Raw genomic sequence first — 13,914 nt, forward strand, 5'->3', positions numbered from 1 at the left:
TCTTTCTCCCCACTACAAAGAAAGCTCCTCTAAAAACGTGGCAGTAAATATCTGCTGAATGAATTAATTTCTTGAACGAATAGATGAATGAATCCCGCGGCACCTGATGCTGGATTCCGAGAGCGCTAAACTACCTTTGTGATAGGACTAATCTGGGGGGCTCTCAGCGGGCGTGCGCCCCCTCCGAAGGGAGGAGGACTGAAAACCAAGGCTGGATTTCGGCAGCGCCCCTTTAAACTAGCCGCGGACGCGGGGCCGGTAGCTCCAGTTGCAGATCCGGCAGGGCCTGGCATCGCCGGTTTAACCCGAGTCTCGCCGGGCCGGGAGATTTCCGGGGCGGTGTCATTGCCCATTTAAGATGAGAGCGCCCCGCCCAGTGGGCGGAGCCTAGAAGGGGCTTTAAGGGGCGGGCCGGCGGGAGGCTGGGGTCCTCCGAGGATTAGCGCAGGGTGGGCACCCGCCTTAGGCCGCCATTTCTTGGCGTCTCCAGAGGAGCCGCCCCCTCGTTAGTTTCGCTCGGGACCCTTTCCCTCGCGTCGCCGGCTCTCGGCGCCGTCTTCGCTACCGCCCCTCAGTCCCCAGCCCAGGTAAGTGCGAGGCCCAGTGGCCCCGGCCGCGCTGCCCGCACCCGGCCCCGTCCACGCCCCGCTTCGCCTCCCGGCTCAAGGGACCCGTTCCAGGCCGCGCCGGGGCTGGGTGCTCGCGGCCTCGCCTCGGGACCCTCGGGCCAGCCAGCCGGCCAAACATTAAACCTGCTGGGAGGGGAGGGGCGGCGGCGGCCAATGGGGCCCGGCCGCTGAGTTTCGGGCGATACCGTGCGGCGCGGCCGGGGCGGGGAGTCCGGGGCAAGGCCGGTTAATGTGTGCCGGCTCGATCCCCTGCCCGGCCCCGGCCCCCTCTCGGGCAGCCGAGGGTCGCCCTTCACCGCGAGGTCTCGAGTCAGCTGTCTGGTTGGCGAGGGGGAGGTGGCAGGTCCAGGGGACACCCCACCTTGAGTTTGTGTCTCACGGTTTGACCACAACCACCCGGGTGGACTTCTGGGGTTGGTTTGCGTTTGAGTGAGACTTTAGCCCCTTGGCGATTGTGAGAGGCAGGTGTGTCCCCAGCAATGGCGGGATCCGGAGGACCCGACCCCGCCCCCACTCATGGTAGTGGGCGTGTTCTTGGTGGGTTCTTCGGCGTGTGAACTTCAGTGGGGGACCTGTCGCTACTTTTGTGGTTACTGAGGCTCATGAGTTTTAGCCGAGAGTAAGAAGACCCAAGTCTTTGAACCCGCGTGACCGCATTTTAAATCAATATCAGGAGTATTTTTTGAAGAGTTGGGGGAAAGTGACCCGTAACTGCGTTTCTGGCATTGCTAACAGGTTGTCGAGCCCTACTTAACATAGTGAATTATCGAACACGGAAGCTAGTTTGCAGAGTTTTCTTCTTTCTATAGGTAACCTTCCTTAGAAAATGGCAGGTATTACTTCTGTTGAAATGTTCTTTTACAAACGTTTTCAGCGTTGGAATTAGTGGAGCCGAAGGTATTAATATCTTTATGGCACTTCTATATGTTGGTATATTGCTTTGTCAAAAAGCAGTTGCTGGGGCGCCCTTGTGGCTCAGTTAAGCCAAGCGTCCGACTTCAGCTCAGGTCATGATCTCACGGTTGGTGGGTTCTTGGGTTCGATCCCCGCGTCTGGCTCTGTGCTGACAGCTCAGAGCCTGGAGTCTGTTTCAGATTCTGTGTCTCCTTCTCTCTCTGCCCCTCCCCTGCTCGTATTCTGTCTCTGTCTCAAAAATAAACAAACTTTGGGGCGCCTGGGTGGCACAGTTGGTCAAGCGTTGGACTTCGCCTCAGGTCATGATCTCACAGCCAGTGGGTTCGAGCCCCGCGTTGGCTCTGTGCTGACAGCTGAGAGCCTGGAGCCTGCTTCGGATTCTGTGTCGTCCTCTTTCTACCCCGCACCCGCTCACTCTCTCTCACTGTCTCTCTCCCTCTCAGAATAAAATAATGACCTAAATAAATAAACATTTAAAAAAGAATAAAAAAAGCAATTGCCTACAAAAAAATGTGACCATCAATCACTTAGTAGAGTATACACATTTCATGACACACTTCTGAAGTTTTAGATTTTAAAAAAACCCTTCAGTTAATTCAGTTTGCATTTTTATGATTGTAAAGGAGAAACCTTTCTTGTTCATTGCTGAAAAATTAGAAATCACAGACTAAACGCTAGCATTAAGAAAAACAAACATATAAACCTACTCTCCGAGAATTCCACTGTATCATTTTAGAGTCAGAGAAGTTCTTTATTGAGTTCCTCGTAGGCTGATTGCTGTGCTAGCTAGGTCATCTTGCTGAATGAGTCAGACCGGGTCCTTGGGTCTTAGTGGGGAAGTACCCAGTAAAAAAAATAATTAAACAATTGGGTATTTAATTACCATTTTGTAAGTGTTGAAAAGTCTAAGGGTATTAAAAGGAGCACCGAATTTAGACTCAGGAGTCATGGAATGCTTTTCTGAAGAAATGGAAGAGAAGTGAAGTGGAAAAAGAGCATTCCAGAAGGATGGATCAGCCAAAACAACAACAAAAGGCCCACAGTTAAAAAGGTTGTTGGATAGGGGAGCCTGGGTGGCTCAGTTGGTGGCTCAGACTTTGGCTCAGGGCATGATCTCGTGGTTCGCGGGTTTGAGCCCCGCATCAGGCTCTTTGCTGACAGCTCAGAGCCTGGAGCCTGCTTCAAGTTCTGTTTCTCCCTCTCTCTGCCCCTCCCTCGCTCGCGCTCTGTCTCTCTCTCTCTCTCTCAAAAATAAGTAAAGATTAAAAAAAAAAAAAAAAAGGTTGTTGGATTCAGCAGAAGGGATACCAGAGCAGATTGAGCAGCTGGGAGTAGGCTGTCTGAAGGGTCAGATGGGTAGGAGGAGGAGCTGGATCAGGGAGCAAGGCCATTAAAGATCTTTAAACTGGGATCTGATCTGTGGTTGCTAAAAATCTGCTGTTGCGTTAAGAACGGAAGTAGCAGTTGAGGGGTGGAAAAAGTGAGTATTGGAACACTTTTATTTTCTTTAGTTTTATTTTTTTTAATTTATTTCTGAGAGAGAGACAGCGTAAGCAGGGGAGGGTCAGAGAGAGGGGGACACAGAATCTGAAACAGGCTCCAGGCTCCGAGCTGTCAGCACAGAGCCCGACGTGGGGCTCAAACCCACTAACCGTGAGATCATGACCTGAGCCGAAGTCGGATGCTTAACTGACTGAGCCACCCAGGCGCCCCCCATTTAGAGATTTTTTAAAAGTTTATTTATTTTTGAGAGAGAATCTCCAGCAGACTCTGCACCATCACCACAGAGCTCAACTCAGGGCTTGAACTCACAATTTGCAAAATCATGACTTGAGCCATAACCAAGAGTTGGACACTCAACCTACTGAGCCACTCAGGTATCCCTGCACATTAACGTTTTTGCTAGTGTGGTCAGATCTTCCAAAGAGGACGGTGTGTGCAGGTGATTGTTCATCCCATATCCTTTTCGACACTGGCTGTCTTTTTGTTTACTTTTATTTTTTTGTTTTAGAGAGAGCGCGTGCCAGTGGAAAAGGCAGAGGGGAAGAGAAAGAATTTTTAAGTTTATTTATTTATTTTGAGAGAGAGAGTCCCAAGCAGCCTCTGCACTGTCAGTGCAGAGCCCAATGTGGGTCTCGAACCCATGAACTGTGAGATCATGACTTGAGCTGAAATCAAGAGTCGGAAGGCCTAACTGACTGAGCCACCTAGGTATGGTGAGAGAGAGAGAATCAAGCAGGCTTCGTGCTCAGTACAGAGCCCAACGAAGGGCTTAATCCTACGACCCTGCTGAGCCAGGACCAAGAGTTGGACGTGCAACTGACTGAGTCACCAGGTGCCCCAACCCTGGCTGTGTTGAGTCTTAAATGACAGATAGTACCCTAGTTTTTCATTTAGATTTCCTTGGCTGTTGTTGAGGTTGAACATCTTTTTTATAAATATTTTCTTTGCATTTCATCTTTTAGAACTCACTTCTTCATGTCTTGTTCGCTTTTTTCCTGTTGTGTTATCTTAATGGTTTGTGATAGCTCTTTATTACACTGCATGTTAATCCTTCAAAAAAGCTCTTAACCCTAATACATTGTTTCCTTCTAGTACTTTATCATTTCTTTGACTTTAATTTTTTTTAATGTTTGTTTATTTTTTGAGAGAGAGAGAGAGAGGGACAGCATGAGTCAGGGAGGGGTAGAGAGCGAGAGGAAGACACAGAATTCCAAGCAGGCTCCGTGCTCTGAGCTGTCTGCAGAGCCAGACTCAGGGCTCAAACTTAACAAGCCGTGAGATCATGAACTGAGCCTAAGCGGGATGCTTAACCGACTGAACCACGCAGGCGCCCCTCATTTCGTGGACTTTAAATTCTTAGTCCACCAGAATGTATTTTCATGTGTGTTACTTTTTCGTTTTTTAAAATTATTTATTTTGAAAGAGAGAGTCAGCGAGCATGAGTGGGGAGGGGACGCAGAGAGAGAGGGAGAGAGAGTCCCAGGTTGGCTTCCTGCTGTCAGTGCAGAGCCCAACTCGGGCTCGAACTCGCAAGCCACGAGATCATGGCCTGAGCCATGAGGTGCCCCTCATGTGAGTTGCTTTTATATTTTGTAAAAAGTGGTTGTGACATTGGGTTCAAAATACATAGTTATTGGGGCGCCTGGGTGGCTTAGTCGGTTAAGCGTCCGACTTTCGCTTAGGTCATGATCTCGCGGTTCGTGGGTTCGAGCCCCGCGTCGGGCTCTGTGCTGACTGCCAGCTCGGAGCCTGGAGCCTGTTTCAGTCTGTGACTCCCTCTCTCTCTGACCCTCCCCTGCTCCGCTGTCTCTCTCTCTCTCTCTCCTATAAATAAATAAAANAGAGAAAAAAAAAAACAAAATACATAGTTATTAAAACTTAAAGAAGCTTTGTTTTTTCTTAGTGGATTGACTCTACTTGTATAATGAGTTTTTATTTTTAAGAAGGAAGAGAAGGTGAAAGTCAGAAAGCTTGTCTTATAGTTCATTTGCTTCCTAGGAATCACACAGTTGTACATTTTGAACATTGTTTGCCTAAGATAAACTTTTCATTTTGGAAAAATTCAACATATACAGAAGTAGTCAGAAGAGTATAATGAACCCTTGTATACCTATCATAGCAGCTCTGACCATGACCAGTTATCTGGGCAATTTGTTTAGTTTCTATCCCCACTTAACTCCTTGCCTTGTATTATTTTGATGTAAATACTAGGCATTGCATCATTTATTTTATAAGTATTTCAGTGTGTATCTTTAAAAAAAATAAGGACTTTTTTGGGAACATACCTTTAATATCACTGTTGTATCTAAAAGGAAAAGGGCAGTAATTGGTTGGTTATCATAAACAAGCCAGTCGGTTTTCAAATGTGTGCATGTATAATTTATGTCCTTGGGAAGTTCAAATGACAACTGTAATGTCTTTGCTAGTTTGCCTAATTGCATAGGAGCATGCATACTTGTAAAATGAGGCTTGACAGCAGTTGAATTTTTAAATACGTTGGTTTTATTTCAGCATTTCAGCTTTTATTTTCATCATACTGACAGATGCATCTAGTTTAAAGCATCAACTGATTATACAGGACTTCTTTAACATTTAATTTAATTTAATTTTTAAAAATTAATTTATTGATTGATTTACATCCAAGTTAGCATCTAGTGCAATGGTGATTTCAAGAGTGAATTCCTTAATGCCCCTCACCCATTTAGCCCATCCCACAACCCCTCCAGCAACCCTCTGTTTGTGCTCCATATTTACGAGTCTCTTATGTTTTGTCTGGCTCCCTGTTTTTATATTATTTTTGCTTCCCTTCCCTTATGTTCATCTGTTTAGTATCTTAAATTCTTCATATGAGTGACGTCATATGATATCTGTCTTCCTCTGTCTAATTTCACTTAGCACAATACCCTCCAGTTCCATCCATTTAGTTGCAAATAGCAAGATTTCATTCTTTTTGATTGCCGAGTAATACTCCATTGTGTATCTATACCACAGCTTCTTTATCCATTCATCCGTCGATGGACATTTGGGCTCTTTCCATACTTTGGCTATTGTTGATAGCACTGCTATAAACATTGGGGTGCATGTGCCCCTTTGCATCAGCACTCCTGTATGCCTTGGATAAATACCTAGTAGTGCAATTGCTGGGTCATAGGTAGTTCTAGTTTTAAATTTTTGAGGAACCTGCACACTGTTTTCCAGAGCGGCTGCCCCAGTTTGCGTTCCCACCAGCAGTGCAAAAGAGATCTTTCTTTGCATCCTTACCAACAGCTGTCATTCGCCATTCTGATGGGTGTGCGGTGTTATCTCATTGTGGTTTTGATTTTTATTTCCCTGATGATGAGTGGTTTTGAGCATTTATTTTTTCATGTGTCTGTTAGTCATCTGGATGTCTTCTGTGGAGAAATGTCTGTTCATGTCTTTTGCCCATTTCTTCACTGGATAATTCATTTTTTGGGTGTTGAGTTTGATAAGTTCTTTATAGATTTTGAATACTAACCTTTTATCTGATATGTCATTTGGAGATACCTTCTCCTATTCTGTCAGTCGCCTTTTAGTTTTGCTGATTGTTTTCTTCGCTGTGCAGAAGGTTTGATGAGGTCTCAATAGTTCATTTCTGCTTTTGTTTCCCTTGCCTCTGGAGATGTGTTGAGTAAGAAGTTGCTGTGGCCAAGGTCAGAGAGGTTTCTGCCTGCTTTCTCCTCTAGGATTTTGATGGCTTCCTGTCTTACATTTAGGTCTTTCATCCATCTTGAGTTTATTTTTGTGTATGGTCTAAGAAGGTGATCCAGGTGTATTTTTCAGCATGTCACCATCCAGTTTTCCCAGCACCATTTACTTTATTCCACTGGATATTCTTTCCTACTTTGTCAAAGATAAGTTGGCCATACGTTTATGGGTCCATTCCTGAGTTCTCTATTCTGTTCCATTTATTTGAGTGTCTGTTTTTGGTGCCATAAACAGGACGTTTTTAATGATAACATCAGACAACTTAAAAAAAAAAAGCTTATTTGAATTAGGATCTGAAGTAGGTCTATGCATTGTGATTAATGGATATGTATTTTATTTACTTATTATTTTTTAATTAAAAATTTTTAATGTTTCTTTATTTTTGAGAGAGAGAAAAATCAGAGTTTGAGCCCTTGTCTTCATTATTTACTAGTAATGAATAATAATGAACGAAGGGGCCAATGGTCTGATTGATCGGACCCTTAGTTTACTCATCAAAATAAGACAGTAGGTATTTTGGGGAGTTTTTCTAAGGAGCAAATAAGATTCTTTACTAACCATTTGTTGTACTTGATGATGAAGTCTGTTCAAAATAGAAATTGTGTCTTCAAGGAGCCAGTGATAAAGGAGACAGACATGTAAATGATTAAAATCTGATTAAGGAAACAGTAAGCCATCTTCAAGTTTCAGAGGAAGAGTGATGATGGGAACAACTCTGGCTGTCAGAGACCGTTTCTCAGGGGAGATATAGGTGGGATTGAATTAAAAAATAGATCAGGATTTCCTGATGCATGAGCTTTTGACATCTGGGATAATAGCAACTTTCTTAGGCCGCCGAAATGGAATGGATAGCAAGGCACACAGGGAGCAATGTTGGAGACAAAGAGACTGGGGCCAGATGTTCTATTTGAGTGCTTTTGTAAACAGAAAAGCTATCTAAAATTTCATTTTCTTGGGAGTTAAGCAGATGAGCATATAAATGACGGCTCTTAGGGCTTTGTCGAGTTACTTGATTATGTAGGAATACCCATACTTCTCCATATGTGATATGTGTATGATAATCTTCAATTTATAGGCACCTATTTTTAATGTGCTGGTATTTATTTTTAAATTACCTTTTAATCAAGTTTATAAATGTATCTAGTTGAAAGTCTTCTAATCCTGAAGGTTTCTTTTGGAAAATAGCACCCTCCTGAGCTCTGTTCCCTTCAAGACAGCCACTTTGATTTCAACAGACTTTTACTGTCACTTCTTGATTCTAGGTTTCAGGAATTACCAATTGAATTCCAACTCAGCAAGATGAGGACTTGGCTCTCTGTCCACATCTACCTTTATTATACACCTCCTCTTATAGTTACTTTATAGTTGTATTTAGATTAATATTAAGTGTTTATAGTATTATGAATATTTAAAGTATTAGCTAAGTCATGTAGTATACTGTGATCACTTTCCTTTTTCTGCTCAGCCTCTTGTTTTCTCTGGAATTAATAATTGCCTTATTGTTTTCACTCTCTTGTTTGCATAAATTAAACATTAAGTTTGCAAAGTAGTTTTTATGGTATTACAACCATTTTGTGTTTGCTATATTTTTAAAATGACTAAACCTGTTTTAATTATTTTGATTAACCTTAATGTCCTTAATAAAGACAAGAAAGGAAATGGCATCAACATAATTTAACGTTATAAAGAATTGATTCTACTAGATAGCCATTTAAAATATGTAAGTAATGGGATATTTGATAAAAACGTAAGATTTGGATTATATTTGTATTTTAGCTGAAATAGGTAATTTTTTAAAAAATATGTTATCTTTAAATAATCTCCCCACACAATGTGGGGCTCAAATTTATAATCCCAAAATAAAGAGTCACGTGTTCCAGCCACTGAGTCAGCCAGGCACACCTGTTTTTGTATTTTTATTGTGATCGCTCGGAAAAGAAATGATACTTCTTAGGATCGTTATGCTCATCAAAGGAGACTTTAGCACATGGTTGTTTCTTAGCGTTTGTAGAGGTATCAGATGTTGTACACGAAATTCATTGACCCAGAAGACCTGATAAGCTTAATTAAGGTTTGTTGTCTTCTATTGGCTCTGTATAAAATAGACCAGTAAGTTTAGAAATGCTGTAAATCATAGCTCCATTTTATTTTATTTTATTTATTTATTTTTAGACATATAAAGCATTTTATTTTTTTCATAGCTCTATTTTAAATAAACGTCTTCAAAAACTTTGATTTAGTGCCTGTTTTAATTATTTTTTTCAAATGTACTTCACCAGAAGCCTTTAAAAAAAATTTTTTTTAATGTTTGTTTATTTTTGAGACAGAGCATCAGTGGGGAGGGACAGAGAGAGGGAGACACACAATCCGAAGCAGGCTCCAGGCTCTGAGCTGTCAGCACAGGGCCCGACGCGAGGCTCGAACTCACAAACCATGAGATCATGACCTGAGCCAAGGTTGGACACTTAACCAACCGAGCCTCCCAGGCGCCCCCTCCTTTTTTTTTTTTTTTTAATATTTTTATTTATTTCTATCAAGGAAGAGAAAGGGAGACACACAATCCGAAGCAGGCTCCAGGCTCTGAGCTGTCAGCACAGGGCCCGACGCGAGGCTCGAACTCACAAACCATGAGATCATGACCTGAGCCAAGGTTGGACACTTAACCAACCGAGCCTCCCAGGCGCCCCCTCCTTTTTTTTTTTTTTTTAATATTTTTATTTATTTCTAGGAGAGAGAGAGAGACAGACAGCGTGAGCAGGGGAGGGTCAGAGAGAGAGGGTGTCACAGACTGAAACAGGCTCCAGGTTCTGAGCTGGCAGTCAGCACAGAGCCCGACGCGGGGCTCGAACCCACAAACCGCGAGATCATGACCTAAGCGAAAGTCGGACGCTTAACCGACTAAGCCACCCAGGCGCCCCCCCTCCTTTTTTAATAGTATATCCATAATACCCATAGGATTTTCGTGCTCGTCTGACTACCGCTGTGGGGAGTCTTCTGACACGTTTCGCTGTCTGGTTTTTGTAGCGACAGAGATGCTGAGCTTCTTCCGCCGAACGCTGGGGCGCCGGTCCATGCGCAAACATGCAGAGCGGGAGCGACTCCGAGAGGCCCAGCGCGCAGCCACGCACATCCCTGCTGCTGGGGACTCGAAGTCCGTCATCACGTGCCGGGTGGCTCTTCTGGACGGTACCGACGTTAGCGTGGACTTGCCGGTACGTGGGCCCCGCTGACCTTGCAAGTTCTATGTGAGGCCACTTTTGGCACTTGAGCTTTCCGCTGTTAGCTTCCTGGGGCGATCGCGTAGGCGGAGTAGGGTGGTGCATCCGGCGCTGTGCATTGGGCGCTGTGGTGGGGAAGCACGTGGGTCGGGTCACCTCAGAGCCCAGGATGGAAGTATTTCTCGGGGGTTCGTGGAACTTCCCGGAACTGTGTAAATGACAGGGAGTTACTGACTGGCACGGGCCGGCTGTGTGTTTACGTGTGCTCTTTAGGGCGGCCGAAAGCGCCTCTGCTGGAGGATTTCTCCCCCGCCGTTGAGCAGTCATCAAAGCAGGGGGAGTCTCGGCCCCGGGAGGGAACCCAGTGTACACTGCGGAGCTTTCAGTTCTCTGTACTTCTCGCGGATTTTCCAAACGCTCCTCACTCTTTTCCAAATAAAGACTTCTTCAGCAGCGTAGTGTGCTTGCAGAAATGTTAACGAAATGGGCTAAAAGGACCTCATACTCCTCAGCTCTGTCTATCCCCTTGCTCCCAAAGGAGTTTGCAGCCGAGCTTTTGTATTTCAAGACAGGATGTTGTAATTCTGTTCAGATTTTAGGTGGTTTCTTTTTCCAGTTGTGAGTATATAGTTACAATGCACTGTGAAACAATCTGATCTATTTGAAAGGGATCGGCTTATTCCTTATACGCCCTTTAGAGGGGCAGAGCAGGTAGCGCTAAAGTTTAGGGGGAGCGGAGTTTCTAAGTGATTTACTAATCCCAAATGTCTTTGTTCTGCATTAAAAGATTTCTGTGACTAAGCTGGAAAATGTGTGCTTTGATGTGGCACCCCACTACATTCCCTCCCTGCACATTGTTTTTAGTACACACCTGTACACCCAGAATGCAGTAAGAAACGTCTTCGTGCAAGGGGGTTGCCTAAATGCCGCTACACTACACAGTTGAGTGACCTCTGGAAGACCTTTAACTTAGCCTTTAACTCACAGTGAGAGAATAAGGATATTATTATTGGGTATCCAATAATAAATTGGATAGTTTGAATAAAGTACTCTGACGGATTGAATAATTTAGAATGTACGAGGTATGTACCTTACACATTTTAAAAATAATAGAACATGGATAAAATTAAACATAGGGTTTCTTAAAGTGTTTTGAAGTTGTCATCACGGGTACGTATTTATGATCTTTTGTATATTGGACTGGATATCTTTAGGGTTTTTGATTCTGGAACACTTGAAGGCATTTAAATTTCTTCCTGTAAGGCTTCTTGAGGGTTTATCATGCATTCCAGCATGTGATCCTTTGTGAGGAGTTTTCATATTCATTTCTTTCTTGATAAGTATCTTAAGAATTTTGTGTACTATTCCATTAAAGTATCATTAGATACATGATAAAAAGCTTGAGATTGCTGTGTAAGAGACCAGAAAGAAGTTTCTTATTACCTAATGTTTGAAGTATGAAGTCTCAAGGTTGTTGATGGAGGGGCTGATACTAGGAAAATAGACTTTGTAAAAGAGCTTTTTAAAGAGGCAGGGTAGGGGCACCTGGGTGACTCAGTCGGTTAAAGGTCCGACCTTGGCTCAGATCATGATCTTGGCTCAGGTCATGATCTTGCGGTCCGTGGGTTTGAGCTCCATGATGGGCTCTGTGCTGACAGCTCAGAGCCCGGAGCCTGCCTTGGGGTCTGTGTCTCCCTCCCTCTCTGGCCCTCCCCACCCCGCAAAAATAAACATTAAAAAAAAATTTAAAGAGGCAGGGTAGAGTGGAGGAGAAACAGCACTAGGTTTTGTTTTGTTTTTTTAATTTTTAAAATATTTATTTTTGAGGGGCGCCTGGGTGGCTTAGTCGGTTAAGCATCTGACTGTCGCTTAGGTCATGATCTCACGGTTCGTGGGTTCGAGCCCCGCGTCGGGCTCTGTGCTGACTGCCAGCTCAGAGCCTGGAGCCTGTTTCAGTCTGTGACTCCCTCTCTCTCTGACCCTCCCCTGCTCACGCTGTGTCTCTCTCTCCTACAAATAAATATAAATAAACATAATAAAACATTAAAAAAAAAATAAAATAAAATATTTATTTTTGAGAGAGATAAAGCATGAACGGGGGAGGGGCAGAGAGAAAGGGAGACACCGAATTCAAAGCAGGTTCCAGGCTCCCAGCTGTCAGCATAGAGCCCAACACGGGGCCCAAACTCATGAATCGTGAGATCATGACCTGAGCCAAAGTTGGATGCTTACCCGACTGAGCCACACAGGCACCCCAAAATAACTCTTTAAAAATTTTTTAAATGTTTATTTATTTTTGAGAGAGAGAACATGAGCGAGCAAATGGGGGAGGGGCAGCAAGAGAGGAAGGCACAGAATCCAAAGCAGGCTCCAGGCTCTGAGCTGTCAGCCCAGAGCCCATTGTGGGGCTTGAACTCATGAACTGCAAGATCATGAATGACCTGAGCCTAAGTTGGATGCTTAACTGCCTGAGCCACCCAGGTGCCCCCAGCACTCGGTTTTAAAGTAGTGGAAGAAATGGCTAGTGACTGGTATAGAATGGTCTCCTATGCTTGGTATGCGCAGTAGAGTGGATGTGATGCTTGATCAAGGCCACAAATGCAAACTGACCTCTCACGTAGACAATGGCAATGAAAAAGCCAAGAGTTTTAGGTTTGACTCTTTGTGAAACTAGAACAATTGCCCTTTCAGCTCTGCAGATGAGATCCTAGGGTGAGTAAACGAATTCTAGTAACGAACTATAGAAATGATCCCTGAAAGTATAGTCTTGAGTAAACGAATTCTAGATGCTTGCATGGATATAAAATGGGCGTTTGCCTGCCAGCTATACTGTCTTACTAAAAAAAAAAAAAATAAACCAGGGCTGTATTAATTTCTAAAAAGAAACCATTTCTTTTCTTTCTTTTTTTTTTTTTTTTTTTGATTTAGCTTCTCAGCCAGACTAGTAGTATTCCAAAAGCAGATTTAGAATTGATTTTAGAAATTGGATGAAGCACATACTTGTTTCCCACTAGGATTTAGGTCCCTGTGATCCCATAGCAAACGAGTGTGGAACGAAGATGACTGCCCGGGCAGTGTGTAAGTGAGTAATCAGCAGTGATTAAATAGAGAGCTTTAAATCTGTGGACTTCAAATTCATATATATTGGTAGTAATGGTCATTTTCTTCCTTCTGCTGACTTTTCCTCTCAAAACTGAGGGAGGGATTTAATTACCTTCTTTACCTCCCCCCCCCCTTTTTTTTAAAGAAAAAACTACAGAAATGCCTAATGCCTTTCGGTGAGTGATAAAAGCATCAGGTAGAAATTTCTGACTATCTGATTTTTTAATTTTCTCTTTGGAGATACCACAGAAACTTTGTTGGTTTATGAGCTTAGGACTGTTTAGTAATAGCCTGTCTGGTATCATTCTGCATCTTTCAAATTTTAAATTAAATAGGAAATGTTTGATTAACCAGTTGATAATTTAATAAACCTAATTTGCTGATGTAGATGCTGAAGGCTTTAAATCCTAGAGCCCACATGTGGTTATACTTTTAGATAAAGAACCTTTATAACTATCCTGTGTTTACAAAAACTCTTCATTGTTAAGATGGTAGTACACCCCAAATTGATCTACAGATTGGACATAATCCCCACCAGAATACCGCTCGATTTCATTTGTAGAAATTGACCAGCAGATTTAAAAATTTATGTGGAATTGCAGGGGACTCAGAATAGCCAGAACAATACTGAAAAAGAGCAAAGTAAGTAGCAGAATTCACTCTAACTAGTTTTTTGTTTTGCTTTGCTTTGCTTTGCTTTGCTTTGCTTTGCTTTGCTTTGCTTTGCTTTGCTTTGTTTTTGAGAGAGAACATGCTCATATGCACCCCAGAGGGGAGAGGGGCAGAGGGGAAGAGAATCTCAAGCCGGCTCCATGTTGAGC

General features: G+C 43.4%; 1 protein-coding gene and 1 pseudogene across 2 annotated transcripts in view; one reads left to right on the forward strand and one right to left on the reverse strand.

Annotated features, from left to right (window-relative positions):
* Positions 1 to 433: 433 nt before the first annotated feature.
* EPB41L5 (erythrocyte membrane protein band 4.1 like 5) overlaps positions 434 to 13,914 on the forward strand; it is a 125,906-nt gene continuing 112,425 nt past the window's right edge. For both annotated transcript variants that reach the window (XM_039234879.1, XM_039234880.1), the window contains exons 1-2: positions 434 to 587; positions 9,798 to 9,985. In XM_039234879.1, coding sequence (XP_039090810.1) covers positions 9,806 to 9,985 — 180 coding nt within the window. In that variant the 5' untranslated portion in view covers positions 434 to 587; positions 9,798 to 9,805. The remainder of the gene's footprint in view (positions 588 to 9,797; positions 9,986 to 13,914) is intronic.
* Positions 12,684 to 12,760, reverse strand: LOC120233580 (annotated as a pseudogene).

This window comes from Hyaena hyaena, unplaced genomic scaffold (genome assembly GCF_003009895.1).
Source record: "Hyaena hyaena isolate Hyena2069 unplaced genomic scaffold, ASM300989v1 scaffold_91, whole genome shotgun sequence".
Lineage (NCBI taxonomy): Eukaryota > Metazoa > Chordata > Mammalia > Carnivora > Hyaenidae > Hyaena > Hyaena hyaena.